We start from the raw sequence: 16870 nt of genomic DNA, 5'->3' as shown, positions 1-16870 counted from the left end.
AGGGGGGAGTGGCGCGAAAGGGGGGATTAAGAACCGTGCGGTACAACTACGGGCAAGAGCCGAAGAGCGGTGCGGTGTGGTTAAGCCGTCTTGCCGATCGCCGCCAGTGGCTTGCTCGGTGCCTTGGGTGCCTGCGTGGTATTAGGGAGCCCACTCCGGCAACAGTCCCGCTTGTCTTTCCTCATCAACTCTCCGTCCAGCCCAAGTGTCTGTCTCACAACTCCCGCAAAAAAATCCACCGGCGGTTTAACAGCCCCCGCGAGTCGTCGATTAAAAAAAAAATCAACTAAACAATTCTAAACGAGTGAACGAATGCCGAATGAAGAGTCATTTCAATCGACGAGAGAAAATAAAATAAAGTGGCAGCGGAGGCTCTTCTCTCCGCCCGTTCTCCGGACTTCTACGAAGTGAGTTTTTTTTTTTTTTTTTCTCAACGTCCGGCCTCTCTCGGCAGTCGGGTACGCGCCCAAGACCCCGGAGTTTTAAAAAAATCCGACAAATGCGGGCGAGTGATGACTGCTAACGTGAAAAATCAGTGAATTATCGTCGCACCCCGAGGAGTGGTTCTCGAAAGTGGTTGACACGTATAATAACTTGAAGTGGGGGGAGAGAAAATAAGCCGCCCCCCTCCCCCTGGCTCCCCCCCTACTCTAACATTTCGAAGTGGTATCATAACTACGAGGTGTGCTGCAAGACCCGGAAAACCGTGCACACTCGGTTGCAATGGTGGGGGAGACAAAATACCACTGCTAACAGCAAAATAAAATTCCCAAATAAGTCGGAAAAATCGTTGAAGTGGCCCCGAAGTGCCCGGCGTTTAAAAAAAGTGCCTAAACCTTGTGCTAAAATTTTTAAACCCAATCCCATCGCGCCGACAAACCAATTAATCGAGCACAACTGATTTGATCGGCCAATCCCCGGGGGTGAAGACGTAAAATCGACCTAACAAACTCGGAAAAGCCCAAACAAAAGGAAAATACGGGGGGGAAGAGACCGATAAAAGAGCTGCGGGAGGTGTACCGTGGGGATAGTGACGCGACTGGGCAGCACCACCAGTTGGAAAAAAAAAAATTAAGAGTGAGACAGTGAAGACCAGTCTGCAGGCGAGACACCGAGTGCCGGATGCCAGCGGGTGCAACCGAGACGGGTTTATTTATTGTAAAAACGAGGGGAATTGAGAGAGTGGGTAAGACTGTAGAGTCGCAGAGGTACGTATATTTACGTACCACATGATACAATACGAGTGAGTGCCCGGTGTACAGTAAGTACGATCGCAAAACGTAAATTACGAGTCGAGTAGACCTGAGAATTTCGGAAGTGCCCGGGGGTAAACGTTCGCCAAATTCGATGATTCATGATTTTTTCGGGGGCCATTATCGCGACTGAAGAGCGTTTTTCAACCCCCGCTCCCCCCCAATTGGCAAAAATTAATTGAACATAATTAATTGGCGGAAACAATCGAGGAGCAATAAAAATAGATAAAATGGCGCTGAATCCGGACGTTGATCAGCTGTCGAAGGGCAATTTAGTGGTCAGAATTGACCAGAACTCGGAGTCTGATCTTCAGGCCCTCTTCGACAGTGTTTTGAAGCCTGACTCAAAGCGTCCACTTCAGGTGCCACTTCGCATGCGCAATCTGCCCGATTCATTTTTCAATCCACCGTCAACCGGAAGTAAGAGCCCATCGATATCGCACTCGCGTGAAAATTCAGCGGACTCGGCATTTGGCACGATAATAAGCAACAGTGGGCCGGGTAATACAACACCGAGTGGCAATAGTAATGGCAATAGCACAGCCAATCAGACTAGTGTACCAGCGGGACTCACTGTTGCACATCCGAGGGCACACAGTAGTCCAGCATCGTTGCAGCAGACTTATGCTGCTGCACAACAGGCGACACAGCATGCACCACAGCCACATGCGAGACATGTGCACCACCAGAAGCAGAGGAGTTACGATGTTATTAGCACGGTTGACGATCTGGGACCACTGCCACATGGCTGGGAACAGGCACGCACACCTGAGGGACAGGTTTACTTTCTCAAGTGAGTTAAAAAAAAGTTTTTTCATTGTTTTCTATTGTTTTTAGTGATTTTATTGCTATTCTTGTTTTTATTGTGATTATCATTTTTTATTGTTATTATTGTTTTTTTTATTGTTTTTTCATTGTTTGCTTTCGAATGAAAGCGTTGTATCTGTCAAATCTGAAATTTCCATTTTTTTTTGCGGGGATGAGGACTGGAATAGAATACTTTATTTTCTTGATGCTGCTGTTACTTAAAGAGCATTTAATCGAGGTTTAATCATGGTTTGATAGGGGTTTAGTTGGGGTTTAGTAGGGATTTAGTTGGAGTTTAGCCAGGGTTTAGTCAAAGTTTAGTCAGGATTTAGTCGAAGTTTAGTCAGGGTTTAGTCGGGATTTAGTTGGAGTTTAGCCAGGGTTTAGTCAGAGTTTAGTAGGGATTTAATCGGAGTTTAGCCAGGGTTTAGTCAAAGTTTAGTCAGGATTTAATCGAAGTTTAGTGAGGATTTAGTCAGGGTTTAGGGTTTAGTCGAGATTTAGTTGAAGTTTAGCCAGGGTTTAGTCAGGATTTAGTAGGGATTTAATCGGAGTTTAGCCAGGGTTTAGTCAAAGTTTAGTCAGGATTTAGGGTTTAGTCGAGATTTAGTTGAAGTTTAGCCAGGGTTTAGTCAGGATTTAGTAGGGATTTAATCGGAGTTTAGCCAGGGTTTAGTCAAAGTTTAGTCAGGATTTAGGGTTTAGTCGAGATTTAGTTGAAGTTTAGCCAGGGTTTAGTCAGGATTTAGTAGGGATTTAATCGGAGTTTAGCCAGGGTTTAGTCAAAGTTTAGTCAGGATTTAGGGTTTAGTCGAGATTTAGTTGAAGTTTAGCCAGGGTTTAGTCAGGATTTAGTAGGGATTTAATCGGAGTTTAGCCAGGGTTTAGTCAAAGTTTAGTCAGGATTTAGGGTTTAGTCGAGATTTAGTTGAAGTTTAGCCAGGGTTTAGTCAGGATTTAGTAGGGATTTAATCGGAGTTTAGCCAGGGTTTAGTCAAAGTTTAGTCAGGATTTAGGGTTTAGTCGAGATTTAGTTGAAGTTTAGCCAGGGTTTAGTCAGGATTTAGTAGGGATTTAATCGGAGTTTAGCCAGGGTTTAGTCAAAGTTTAGTCAGGATTTAGTCGAAGTTTAGTCAGGATTTAGTCAGGGTTTAGGGTTTAGTCGGGATTTAGTTAGAGTTTGGTCAGGGTTTAGTCGTCATTTAGTCGCAGGTTAATCAGCGTTTAACCAAGGTTTCGTCAAGCTTTACTCATTATTCAATGGAAGTTTAAAAAAGTTGAATTATAATTTAGTCGGCGTCTGTTAGATGTTTAACCAGGGCGTATGGAGCTCTTGTTAGACATTTCGGACATTTAGGGATCATAAATTAAGTCCATTTCAAGGAAAACTATTCCGGAGAAAAATAAAATTTAAATAATTAACCTACGACCGAGGAGACATCAGCATTGATGTATCAGGAGCGTGAGCTCTTGTGATATCAAATTTTACATTAATTTTGTTTTCACTCAGTTATACATCAGTCAAATTCTAAACAATAATTAATTTATTGCATTCCCACAAGTTATCCAAGTTTTCTATCTTCATATGTTCCTAATGAAAAAAATTATCATTTGAATCAAATAAATTATTCATTAATTAATTGCTCAAATCAAATAAGAAACGAAAATCATCGAATTCCCTGTAATTTTCAATTGATCAACGTCTCCAAGAAATTAAAGAATTAAATTTCTCGCCCCGAAGGCGCGATTTACAAACATCGGAAGTTCCCGTGGGTGTCGTGTTTCCCGTTGAATCACAGTCTCGACGGGGCGGTGGAGGGGGGGGGGGCTTCNGGGGGGGGGGGGGGGGGGGGGGGGGCTTCACCGAAAGAAGCAGCAAAGCATGAAAAAAAAGAAACGAAGGCATCAGGTGGGTGTGCATAATGTACAATGCATTTGGGGTTGTACGTGTAAGCACTGAGAGGGGAAGGAACTCGTCGTGGGTTTCCCACGACAGGTGACACGTGGGAATAAAACCTGGCGTGGGGCGCCACACACAGGTGAATCTCTGACTAAACTGTAGGGAAATCACCGGCGAGACCGGGGGAAAGAGGATACTGTGGAGAAGCCCCGTACCCTCTCAACATCGACGATTGAATTGCGGTGGTGTAGGTGCGAGGGAGACGGTACGATTTGCGGCGGTTCCAGCGGCGAAGGGGGGCTAGAGGGGGGGGGGCAGCGTCGGTAGTCAGGTGGAAGGGGCACCGCGAGTTTAAGATGGTGTCTCTGGGGCGACTACGTCACACCTGATGCTACTCACCATCTTCTTCGCGCGAGGGACATCGGTGTTGAGGAATTTTGGATGATTTTTTTTCGAAGGTCGAAAACTTTTGGGGGGAACTGTCTTGCGATCTACCTTAATGGGATTTTGTGCATTTTTTTGGGGATTTGAAGAGTTTTGGGGAAATTTATTGGAGGAAAAATGAATGGAGAGGTGTGTCAGTAGTTTTTGAGTAAGTTTAACGATTTTAAATGATTTGAAGGAATTAAAAAAAAAAAATTGAGAGATATAAAGAAAATTTTTTGAGATATCAGCACTTTTAATTCTCAAAAAACGAATCCGTGGTGGATTGATCAATTTCGAATACGGAGAATTTTTCGTAAAATTTTAGAGTTGAGAGTTTCGGCACCAATCAGTAGTTTAAGTACTATTTGGGTTGAAATTTGAAATTTATAAAATAATTGATAATTTAAATTTTCAATTGACTATGAAATAATTGAAAGATGGGACTGTAAATTGAATAATTGAAAATATGGGATTTTAAATTGACTATTGGGCAGATGTTTCTAAATTTCTTAAAAGGCATTTTCGATTAGCCAATTAATTGTCAATTCTCTAAACTCAATTATTGATTGATAAAATAATTCATAATTTCGATATTTAATCGGTGGGATTAATTTAATAATTTCCAATTTAACTTATGAGAATGCAATAAATTAAGTAATTTACAATGTTTCCAGAAATCCATACGAACTAACTTTTGGGGGGTATTGTCTCCAAATAGACCTTAAAGTTTCCGTTTCCAAAAACAGCACGACGACTTCGTTATCTCAAGCAGTTCTCGAGATATTCAAATTTTTATTTTTCACCGAAAATCGTTTTTTCCCGCTCTCTCAGTCACTAACGGGGCAAAACGGACTCCCAACTAGTGTTTGTAAGCGGAAATGTCCGGGACTCTCCAATTAAAATATTTTTAATCCCCCCTGAGCATTCTCGCTCATTGAAAAATGAGGTTTCCACGAATTTCCAATGAAACGTTTTATTTTTCTGAATGACGACGAAAGATCGGCTCGTGTTCACCTGACACAGCCTTGAGAAGACCCACCGCGTAACTGACGAAGAGCAAATAAGATAAAAGAAGAGAGATATTGTACAGGTTAACTCCCTCCCCCACTCGTCAACCATTTTATTTATTTTTTCTTCTAAACTCGAAACGAAGCAGAGCACTGGGAGCCGTTTCTCTCCGGCCTGCATCTCTTTTGAATCTCGTGTCCTTGTTTTTTTTTTCCCTTCCACCTGAGGCCCCAAGGACTCTATACCTGGAACTGAAAGCGTGAGAGTGGTGAGGGTTGTCTCGAAGGATTTTTTCGTTTCACTTCTATTATTCTGTGGGACTTTTCGAGTTTCATCCTCGGCTTTTTCTTCGGAGGGGCTCACTCCCTCCACTTGGATCCCACGAATTTTCCAAATTTCGGTTCTGAGAAAAATGAGTAACGGCTCTAGTGCAGGACGGGATGTGATAGACGATGGGAATTGGTTTGAATTTTTTTTCCACGGGAATTAATTTTTTTCGAGACGTGAGGTGAACGTCCCGATGAGTTTTCTATTTTCTCGTTGAAATATTGAGGTTTTGTTAGACAGGGGGAAAGACGTTTGTCCCAGGACATCAATGCAAAATAGGAAATACGGGACAGCAGGTCTAACCGAATTATTGATATTATTTTAATGAATAAAGGTTTTTATTTTTTTCAACATTTCAATAATATTTTTGTTGGCAGTTTAGTCAGGTTTAGCTTAACAGTTCCATAATATTTTTGTTGGAGTTTAACTAGGGGTTAGTCGAAGTTTAGACGGAGTTTAGTCAGAGTTTAATTAGGGGTTAATCGGGATTTAATCGGGGTTTAGTCAGGGTTTAGTCGGAATTTAATCGGAGTTTAATCAGAGTTTAATCGGGTTTTAATCGAGATTCAATCGACGTTTAGTCGAGGTTTAGTCGGGGTTTAGTCGGAGTTTAATCAGAGTTTAGTCGGGATTTAATCGGAGTTTAGTCAAGGTTTAGTCGCGGTTTAGTCGTGAGTTAGCTGGAGTTTAGTCAGGGTTTAGTCGGAGTTTAGTCCGGGTTTAGTCGTGATTTAGCCGGAGTTTAGTGAGGGTTTAGTTGGGTTTTAATAAAATTTAAGTAATTTACGTTTTTTTTTCATTCAAACGCCCAGTTCTTTCGGTTGCATCCCAAATTTTCCTCTTTCAAACGATATAATAACACTCCGGAATTCATTACCAAACGACCCCGATGGCTATCTCACGCCCGATACTTTCACTCAAACGTCCTTCGAAAAATCGTGAATTCGAGTCGATCAGCTTCATCGATCTCAATTGAAAAATTCATTTCCGTATTGATACTTGCCCCCTTCGAGTGACCGAATTGCCAGACAAACAGGCGCTCTTTGATGCTAAAGTGACACTATGAGTTCTCGGTAATGCTTAATCGAAGTGAATGATGTAGTTGAAGAGAGAAGTTCGAGAAAAAAAATACAAGTCGTAGCGGAATTGCCAATCGACTCTGGCTCTCAGTCTTAACAGTTATACTGGACGATAAGCGAGCCAGAGAAGTGGACCCTGAATATTCATAGTCCCCATGTTAATCACTCACATTACCGGTCGTTTCCAGGTTTATTTTTACGTCGTTTTTCCAATGAAAAAGAAGAGGGAAAAATTTGTTTTTCTGCTGTTGGAAAATCAGTGGATTTTTACTGCTCGAGGGCAATTATTCGCGGTTATCGATACTCAAGTGCGGTTTATAGAGATGGGGAATGATGAGGTAATGGTGGGCCCCAGCCGTCGACGTTAATTAAAATTCAATTCATATATCAATTTTTAGAATTTTTGAACTAAAAAATTTTGAGAATTCATTGAATAATAGCAATTTCTGAAAGTTACGAACATTTTCTGTAAATAATTTATAAACAATCAATTTTGTTGTCTTATTTGTTATGCCTAAAAATAAGGTTTTAGGAAACATTTAAAATTTTTTAAAATGAATTAAAAGGTTTACTTTTTGAGGAAGATTAATGAAATAATTAAAAATGACAATTTTAAAAATGACAAGAATTTTCGATAAGTAGATTATAAACAATCAATTTTATTGTCTTACTTGTTATGCCTAAAAATAAGGTTTTAGAAAACATTTTAAAAATTTTAAAAATTAATTGAAAAGTTTACTTTTTGAGGAAGATTAATGAAATAATTAAAAATGGCAATTTTTTTAAATGACGAAAATTTTCGATAAATAATTTATAAACAATCAACTCCACCTTAAAAATAATTTCTTCGCAATCGTAACAAATTTATTCATATTCAAAATTCTGCCAGAAATCGATTTAATGCCTAAAAAAATTAGCTTTTANAAGGAGAGGCTGAAGAAAATTGAAACAAGGGTTTTTTGTCAAATGGGTCCAGAGAGTGAAAACTCTCATGACTTTTAGTTAGTCGTCCTAGAGACTTCGTTGGAGAAAGATATACCTTCTGCGTGCGATCATTAAAGAGTTTTACTTTGAAGAATAAAACTAATGTATTTTTATTGAGTATTCCTACACATAATCCAATAGCAATTTTTTTAAATGACGAAAATTTTCGATAAATAATTTATAAACAATCAACTCCACCTTAAAAATAATTTCTTCGCAATCGTAACAAATTTATTCATATTCAAAATTCTGCCAGAAATCGATTTAATGCCTAAAAAAATTAGCTTTTAGAAAGTTTAAACAATTTCAATTATTTATTTATAAACAACGAATGTTAAAAAAAAATAATTGGAGGGCATTTTGTTAAATTAGCAAAAATAGCCGTGGTACGAAGAAAGAAGTAATTTCCCACTCGTGTTCAGAGGTTTTCAGGGGAAAAATTGCAATTTTCACGTTGATTACGAGGGATTTGTTGTTTCGTGAGTTCTTTTTTGCTTTTGTACTGAATTGAAAGAGCCCCGTGCCGGCTCGGTGCGCCCGACAGGCACGCAACTTCCTTCCTACACTATTCTTTGCAGTTAACTTCCGGTTATGCCTGTAACTGTTAAAGGAGAATAAATACGATGTCATTGACAATTGATGATTATTAATTTTGGGGAAAGGATGAGGCGGGCACGCGCGTGCGAAGAAGTTTATCTATAGAATATTCATTATTAAATGAAATAAAATGAAATAAAAATAAATGAGTTTGAAGAAATTCTCTGGAGAACGCGTTCTACCACTTCAGTAATAAATTATTGAAAAATGAGGCTTTGGAAGGTGGAGAGGAATTATCAGTCGGAAAATTACCGCGCAGGTATTCGCAATCAATGACACAACTTCTTGCTACGCAGGAAAAAATTCGGAGTGGACTTTGTCGCCCTAAAAATTAAACAAAAAAACGTTTATAAAGGAATACAAAATAATTTTTTGCGACGGGCCTAGTCCTGGAAAATATTCACAATTTTTTTATTTTTTCATAATTTTTCCAATAAACAGTGGAATTTATAATTTTTCGAGACTTTAAAAATAATTAATTATTAATTCCGTATGATAAAAACACTTTCATTGAAATAAACATAAGTTTATTAATTCTCAAAAAATATTATTGAAGTGAACAGCAAAAATTCAAATAAGAAATTTTACTTGGAAAAAAGTAAATAAATTAACATAAAATGAAAGATAAAAATATTATTGCGGAAACTGACGTACATGTCGTAAATACCTATCTGCACGTCTAGTCGTGGAAAGTATTCACAATTTTTTAATTTCTACATGATTTTTAATTTTTCAATTTTTTAATTTTTTGAGTTTTTAGAAATAATGAATTATCAATTTCGTGAAATAAAACCACTTTCATTAAAATGAACATAAATTTATTGAGTCCCAAAAAATATTGTTGAAACGAATAGCAAAAATTTAAACAAAGAATTTCAAGTTGAACTAAAAAACATAAAAAATGAACATAAAATGAGGATAAAAATATTATTGCGTCATTTTTATTTTTTTTCATAGTTTGGCTTTTTAAGTAGGCAGCTTTAATTATATGCTGATGCCTCAAAACCTAGAACCTGAGAAACGGCGATAGAAATTCCGCACTGAAGCTGCTGTAAATTAAATTCCGTCTTGTGGAAGGAAAAAAAATCATAATGGAAAATTTTCAGTTTCGCGACATTGAATATGCAAACGGTATGGGAATAAGTGCAGGTAATCGTTCAACAGGTTTATCTAGCCACTAAACAATGCGTTAAATGACTCCTCTTCGACAGTTTGATAGGTGGAATTCAACGAGTGAAAAATTCCGCGGTCAAGCGGAATATTCCTTATTCTTTAATTATGCAAAAAATATTATTTTTGTTTGAGAACGTGCAAATGTCAAATTTAAAATTCATTAGTTAATTTTAAAATTAGTTAAAACTAATAAATAAAATTAAAATAATTAATAAAATAATTAAATTAATTAAATTAATACTTCATTAAGTAATTAATTAATTTTCTAATTAATTTTATTCTAAAATTAATTCCCACAAAAGCGTTCATTCCCGAGACGAAATAAAAATTGTAAATTTTGTAAAAAAATTTTAAACCATTTTTCCCCAATTTTCTCCGCTGAAATTTTTTACTCTCATTGCGCGTAAAAATAATTCACATAAACTCTCGTCTAAAAATACCTCAGATCTATGAATCGCTAGACCTCTTGGACCTCTTCAACTCGTCCCCTCCCCCCGAGTCATCCAAATTAACGGATTAATCCCCCAGAGTGCAATTACTCAGTGCGTCACTCTAGTAAAGTTATTCATTCGAGTTTAGAAAAAGCGGAAAAATTAAAAATAAGTTTTTAATTATGCAAAAAAGATCTTATTTGAAAAAATTGCTTGTTAATAAAAAAAAAATGAATATTTTGAATTAAGAAATAAAAACCCCGTGGAGATAATCCCCGGAATTCTTGCCTGAAAAAAAAAAATACGAATTGCGAATGGATTTTATATTTCGAGAGCTAAAATATCAAACTCGTCCCCTCTGAGTCCTCTAAATTAACTGATCAATCCCCTAGAGTTTAATTACTCATGTCAGTGCGTCACTCTAGTAAAGTCATTCATTCGAGTTAAAAAAAATGGGGAAAATAAAAAATTATTCTTTAATTATGCAAAGAAAATTGTTGTTTCAGAAGATGCAAGTGTAATTGAATTTTCCATTGAAAAAAAAATTCTTATGAATGAAAAAAAATAAAAATGAATATTTTTATTTAAAAAATAAAAATTCCGTGGGGAGAATCCCCGGAATTCTTGCCTGAAAAAAAAAATTACGAATTGCGAATGAATTTTATATTCCGAGAGATAAAATATCAAATATTTATTTAATTATTTGATTATATCAAACTCGCTCCCCCTGAATTCTCCAAATGAACGAATTAATCCCCCCGAGTTTAATTACTCAGTGCGTCACTCCAGTAGTCATTCATTCGAGTTTTAAAAAAATCGGGAAAACTAAAAATCATTCTTCAATTATGTAAACAAAATTCTTGCGAATAAAAAAAAAGAAAATAAAAGAAATGAATATATTCATTCAAAAAATAATAACCCCGTGGGGATAATCCCCGGAATTCTTTCCTGAAAAAAAAATTTACGAATTGCGCATGGATTTTATATTCCGAGAGATAAAATATCAAATATTTATTTAATCTAATATATTCAGTATTTTATACAGTATTTATTTAATTAATTAATTATATCAAACTCGCTCCCCCTGAATCCTCCAAATTAACGAATTAATCCCCCCGAGTTTGACTACTGGAGTGACGCACTGAGTAATTATTCATTCGAGTTTTAAAAAAATCGGGAAAACTAAAAATCATTCTTCTATTATGTAAACAAAATTCTTGCGAATAAAAAAAAAGAAAATAAACGAAATGAATATATTCATTCAAAAAACAAAAACCCCGTGGGGATAATCCCCGGAATTCTCGCCTGAAAAAAAAATTTATGAATTGCGAATGGATTTTATATTCCGAGAGGTAAAATATCAAAGTCCCACTTTGGCGTAACGGTACGGATTTTAAAACCTGCCTGGAAAATTCATAGCTATCTCGCTTTCCCTCCCCCCTCCCCCACCCCCCGGAGATAAGCCCTACGTGACTACACGCGTGCAAGCGAGTGCTTAAGGCCACTAGTATTTTTATTTCTCTCTTACGAATTGTGTACACAGTGGACTGACTGTCATTCACGACATCCCAAGGTTTTTCAGTCTTCATGAATTTAATGGGGCGGGTAAATAAGTGTTGTACAATTTCCGGTGGGCATTATCAGTGTCTACATGAGCCGCGGCACCTCCCGATGGAGATCTGATTGTTTTTTTTTATCGGAGCGATGGAGAGATTCGATTGGTCTTCGGATGAGTGAATAATTGGCGGTAGCGAAATGAGAATTGAGGGATTTTCGGAAAAAAATTCGAAATGACTTGATTTATAACAAATAATTTAATTATTTATTGTACTCTACCCTCATATGGTGCTGATGGAAGCAGCAATAACTGATGGAATCAAATAATAAATTCAGTAACGAAGTGGTCAAGCGGTTTAAGTCGATTTTGACTATTGGCCAGTTTTCAATGAATATCTCGAAATCTAAGGGAGATGGCAAAATTTTCATCATGACCTTTTTTGTAACCCTCAATTCGCTCTACAAAAAAAGTTATTATGAAAATTTCGCTAGCTCCCTTAGATTCGGAATTATTTCTGGAAAACTCAACTAAAGACTAAATTGACTTAAACCGCGTGACCACTTCGCTACTGGATTATTTAGCAATTAATTGTTTGGAGTAAATAAGAAATTATTTCACGAAATTTTAATTTATTCAGATTCGCTTTTTAAGAATTAAAACCGCTGATTGTTCAAATAATTTTCTTAATAACTCAATTAATTAAAAAAAAATCCTTTAAAATCAGTTTAAATCGTTAAAATTATTAACCCAATCATCTCGCCGCCCAGAAACAGAATCTGTATCTCACCATGTGCACGCATTTTGCCCGATATAGTTATAGCAATGCTGAAAATAGTTTCCATTCAAAACGCTTTTCAGCCAAAGTGAAAGAGAAGAAGTGAAGGAACAAGTGTGAACCGCCTACGAAGTTTCTTCATCAAGGGATCAGGGGATCTGCCACATCTGCTTTTTTTAAAGTAGCTCTACCCTTACGATAAATTCAAAGATTATTGAAAACTCAAGAAAAATGCAGAAAACTCGATTAGATTCGGAATTCGAATTTTTTCTCAATTTAATTCAGTAGCGAAGTGGTAAAATGGTTTAAGTCGACTCATCTTCCAGTTCAGTTTTTGAGGAATATTTCTGAATCTAAGGGAGATAGCGAAATTTTCGTAATTACATTTGTTGTAGCTCTCAATCGGCCCCACAAAAACGGTTGTAACAAAAATTTAGCTATCTCCCTTAGATTCCGAGATATTCATTGAAAACCGGTCAATAGTCAAAATTGACTTGTATCGTAAATCAACATTTCCCTTGTAATCACAGATTAAAGTCTGATTTTTTTTCATTAGATGTGAAAAAATCAAGAAGTTTTTGACACCTCATAAAAAATAATCCACCTTTTTGCAAACAAGTTTTATTATTTATTTGTAAGAGGGAATTGTTTGAAAAAATATCAATATTTTGCGAAATTTAATTTAGATAATACTGACAGGGTATGAATTTTTTCAAATTTTTTCAATGCAATTCAGTTGAAAAATTAAACAACTGAAAATATAGAGCCACTTTAACCCTAGACTGGTCACGATGCGAGGGAATTGCCGCAACACGTCGTTTTATTTACCTTGCCATCGACCGGTTGCCCGGAAAAATTCGAGAAAAATTGAATTCGTCAATTGAAGTATCTGGAAAATTCTAGTATTTTTTTTTCAATATTGTCTCCTTAATTCTGGAAGAAAAAAAATTATTTCCAACGGGTGAAAGATTTTTTCTCGTGTTGAATGAAATTCCCTGTTGCGCGACGTTGCTAGGAACTCGCTAAACGCGCTCGGGGAGTGTAGAGTGGATTCGGCAACGCTGGCGCCTAAATGACACGGCGGCGCTCTCCCGCGAATGTGACTAAAGTCGCATTTTCCCGTCAGGTGATCCGACTAGGGTTAATTCACTCTTGGGAGTTGACGGAGAAATCCGATCAATTAGCCTCTCATGTATAGATATTCCAAATTTTTATTTTTTTCCTCATTGAAGTAGTTTTGAAGAAAATTGCGAGCTAATAAAAAACATTTACTAGTTAGTACTTTTTTTAAAATAAATTTTTGAAAAATCACCTCTCNGAGATAGCGAAATTTTCGTAATTACATTTGTTGTAGCTCTCAATCGGCCCCACAAAAACGGTTGTAACAAAAATTTAGCTATCTCCCTTAGATTCCGAGATATTCATTGAAAACCGGTCAATAGTCAAAATTGACTTGTATCGTAAATCAACATTTCCCTTGTAATCACAGATTAAAGTCTGATTTTTTTTCATTAGATGTGAAAAAATCAAGAAGTTTTTGACACCTCATAAAAAATAATCCACCTTTTTGCAAACAAGTTTTATTATTTATTTGTAAGAGGGAATTGTTTGAAAAAATATCAATATTTTGCGAAATTTAATTTAGATAATACTGACAGGGTATGAATTTTTTCAAATTTTTTCAATGCAATTCAGTTGAAAAATTAAACAACTGAAAATATAGAGCCACTTTAACCCTAGACTGGTCACGATGCGAGGGAATTGCCGCAACACGTCGTTTTATTTACCTTGCCATCGACCGGTTGCCCGGAAAAATTCGAGAAAAATTGAATTCGTCAATTGAAGTATCTGGAAAATTCTAGNCTGCTGCAAACTCTGGTCATCAACTCTGGTTTTCAGTTGAAATTGGAATTGTTAATTTACACACTAATAGGAGTGCATTGACGATTTTTTCTTAACTCGCAAAAATCTTCAAACAATTTGCTACCGATTGATCACAAAATTTTTTGGAAATAATAAAATAGGGGGGATACCGCCCTTTCTTTCAGGGGTAATTTTTCAAAAATTTATTTAAAAAAAGTACTAACTAGCAAATGTTTTTTATTAGCCCGCAATTTTTTTTCAAAACTACTTCAATGAGGAAAAAAATAAAAATTTGGAATATCTATACATGAGGGGCTAATTGATCTTGGGGAGTGGGGGAGGACAGGTGGTTGAGATGAAGATGTTAATCGAGGGAAAGAAGAAAAAAAAACAACGTTTTGAGGATTGAATAAACCTTGGAGATAATGACGATAAGTTCTGCCAAATCGTTAGCTAATGACCTCATCAAAAACACGAACTCAACAATCGTTTAGAGCTCATTACGGCCTCGAAAAGTCGCAAACGTGTCTGATAGTATTAACTGAAAGCGCATTACAGGGTTTAATGAATTGTTTTTCAAGTATTCTCACTCGCCTATGACGTCACACGGAGGAAGATACAAACATTCGGCTTTAGAATGACGAAGAGTGGCGCCAAACGTGATTGATGATGTCATGTAAATGTGGACAAGAGGGAAAACTGTTGATTTTTTTTTTATTTTTGGGGGGAAAATTGATGGGTTTTCGTTGTTGGAGGGTGGGTGGATCATGAAGTTCTTTGTAGTTGTGTGATTATCTCCGTAATGAGCACTTTTACGAGAAAATATCAGAGGACCTTTTTTGTAGAGAATTAAATTTCCATCGAAAATGTTTTGTGGCATTTTCCTCTAAAATCACTTATAAATAGGATAACGACCGTAATAACTGGACTCGGGCCGTTTTATCGTTTTTACTTTCGAATGGAAGCGTTAAATGCATTCGGAGGATGTCAAAATCATTATGAAAATTATCTGTTGAGTCTTTTTCAGATTTTCCTTAGGAAAATTGATGGGTTTTGATCCTTGGAGGTTGAATGGGTCATGACGTCTTTCGAAATTGTGTGATTATCCCGGTAACGAGTGGTTTTACGAGAAAATGTCAGAAGACCTTTTTTGTAGAGAATTAAATTTCCATTGAAAATGTCTTGTGACATTTTCCTCTAAAATCACTTATAAATAGAATAACGACCATAATAACTGGACTCGGGCCATTTTATCGATTTTACTTTCGAATGGAAGCGTTAAATGCATTCGGAGGATGTCAAAATCATTATGAAAATTGTCTGTTGAGTCTTTTTCAGATTTTCCTTAGGAAAATTGATGGGTTTTGATCCTTGGAGGTTGAATGGGTCATGAAGTCTTTCGAAATTGTGTGATTATCCCGGTAACGAGTGCTTTTACGAGAAAATGTCAGAAGACCTTTTTTGTAGAGAATTAAATTTCCATCGAAAATGTCTTGTGACATTTTCCTCTAAAATCGCTTATAACAGAGATAACGACAGTAATATCGGACTCATTTATCCAACAACTGCAATTATCCACTCATTTCTCCTCAAGTTCAATGCAAAAATGATAATAAAAATTAATCATCCTCATTGCTCAACGAAAATTACCAACACGAGAGTTCATTCATCTCGATTTTTGGACCGAGACATGGAAAGCAACGGGGGGATTTTTTTAGTGAACAAATGAAAACATCAGTGACTCCCCGTCGACGCTAGACCGACGATGATCCATACGTCTTTTGGTCGTGACGGTGTTGTTTCTCGTCGTATACCCAAAGCATGCGTGTAGAGTTATCCCGCAATTTAGAGAGACGTTTGCCCCGTGAGTCTATTTACGAGTTGTTCGGCGCCGTGATGTCCGGAGTAAAAATACATTGGGATTTTAAAGTCCCTCTTTCTCTCACACTCTTCATTGCGTGGATCACGGATAAAATGGCCTACGTAGTCGCCCCTTTTGCTGTTCTCACAAACCGCACGGCGATGTTAATGGAAACGCGAGAATCGTGAAAACCGCACCCTTAAATTTTTCGAGAATTCTTCATTTCGTTTTTTTTTCTCAAATCCCTCGGTTTCTTTTTGCATTTATCTCGAAAACCATTGACTTTACGGCAAAATGTCAAAAGAACTTTTTTGTGGGCAATTCAATTTTCCGCAAAAAATGTCTCTTGACATTTCCCGGTAGAACCACTTGTTGCTGAGATAATCCAACATCCAACTACTCAGCAGATTTTTTTATGAGATTCACGGATTTTGTTGGGGGAATTGTTTATTTAAATTGTTAATTTATTCATTTGGGCTTGGAAAGAGAGTTTGGTGTCGCGGGTGAGCAATTGTGGGTTGTGAGGAAGCCCTGTAATTCGTGACACTACAGTGTTAATAACGGAGTCTTCTCGTCGGCGTATTCTGTATTTACTTGGCTACTCGCAATCTGACGTTCCTTGGACGCCTGCCAGACGACGAGACGCGGCCCCGACAGCGCACTCCCGGACAAATCGACGAGAGGAGGCTCGTCGAACGACGCGATCTCCATAATTTTTAATTTTCACATTTTTTTATACTAGATGAATGACTTTACTAGAGGGACGCACTGAGTAATTGCACTCTGGGGGATTAATCCGGTAATTTGGCCGACTCGGGGGGGGGGGGG

At 37.1% G+C, this 16870-nt stretch overlaps 1 protein-coding gene across 4 annotated transcripts in view; it reads left to right on the top strand.

The window, feature by feature from the left end:
- The first annotated feature begins 84 nt into the window (after nucleotides 1-84).
- The window catches only part of LOC107046113 (transcriptional coactivator YAP1), a 24226-nt gene continuing 7440 nt past the window's right edge, over nucleotides 85-16870 (top strand). For all 4 annotated transcript variants that reach the window (XM_015268624.1, XM_015268627.1, XM_015268625.1 and 1 more), the window contains exon 1: nucleotides 85-2046. In XM_015268624.1, the coding sequence (XP_015124110.1) occupies nucleotides 1484-2046 (563 nt within the window). In that variant the 5' untranslated portion in view covers nucleotides 85-1483. The remainder of the gene's footprint in view (nucleotides 2047-16870) is intronic.

Source organism: Diachasma alloeum, unplaced genomic scaffold (genome assembly GCF_001412515.2).
Source record: "Diachasma alloeum isolate Michigan unplaced genomic scaffold, Dall2.0 Dall_scaffold_01205, whole genome shotgun sequence".
Lineage (NCBI taxonomy): Eukaryota > Metazoa > Arthropoda > Insecta > Hymenoptera > Braconidae > Diachasma > Diachasma alloeum.
This window is presented reverse-complemented; position numbering and strand designations above follow the sequence as displayed.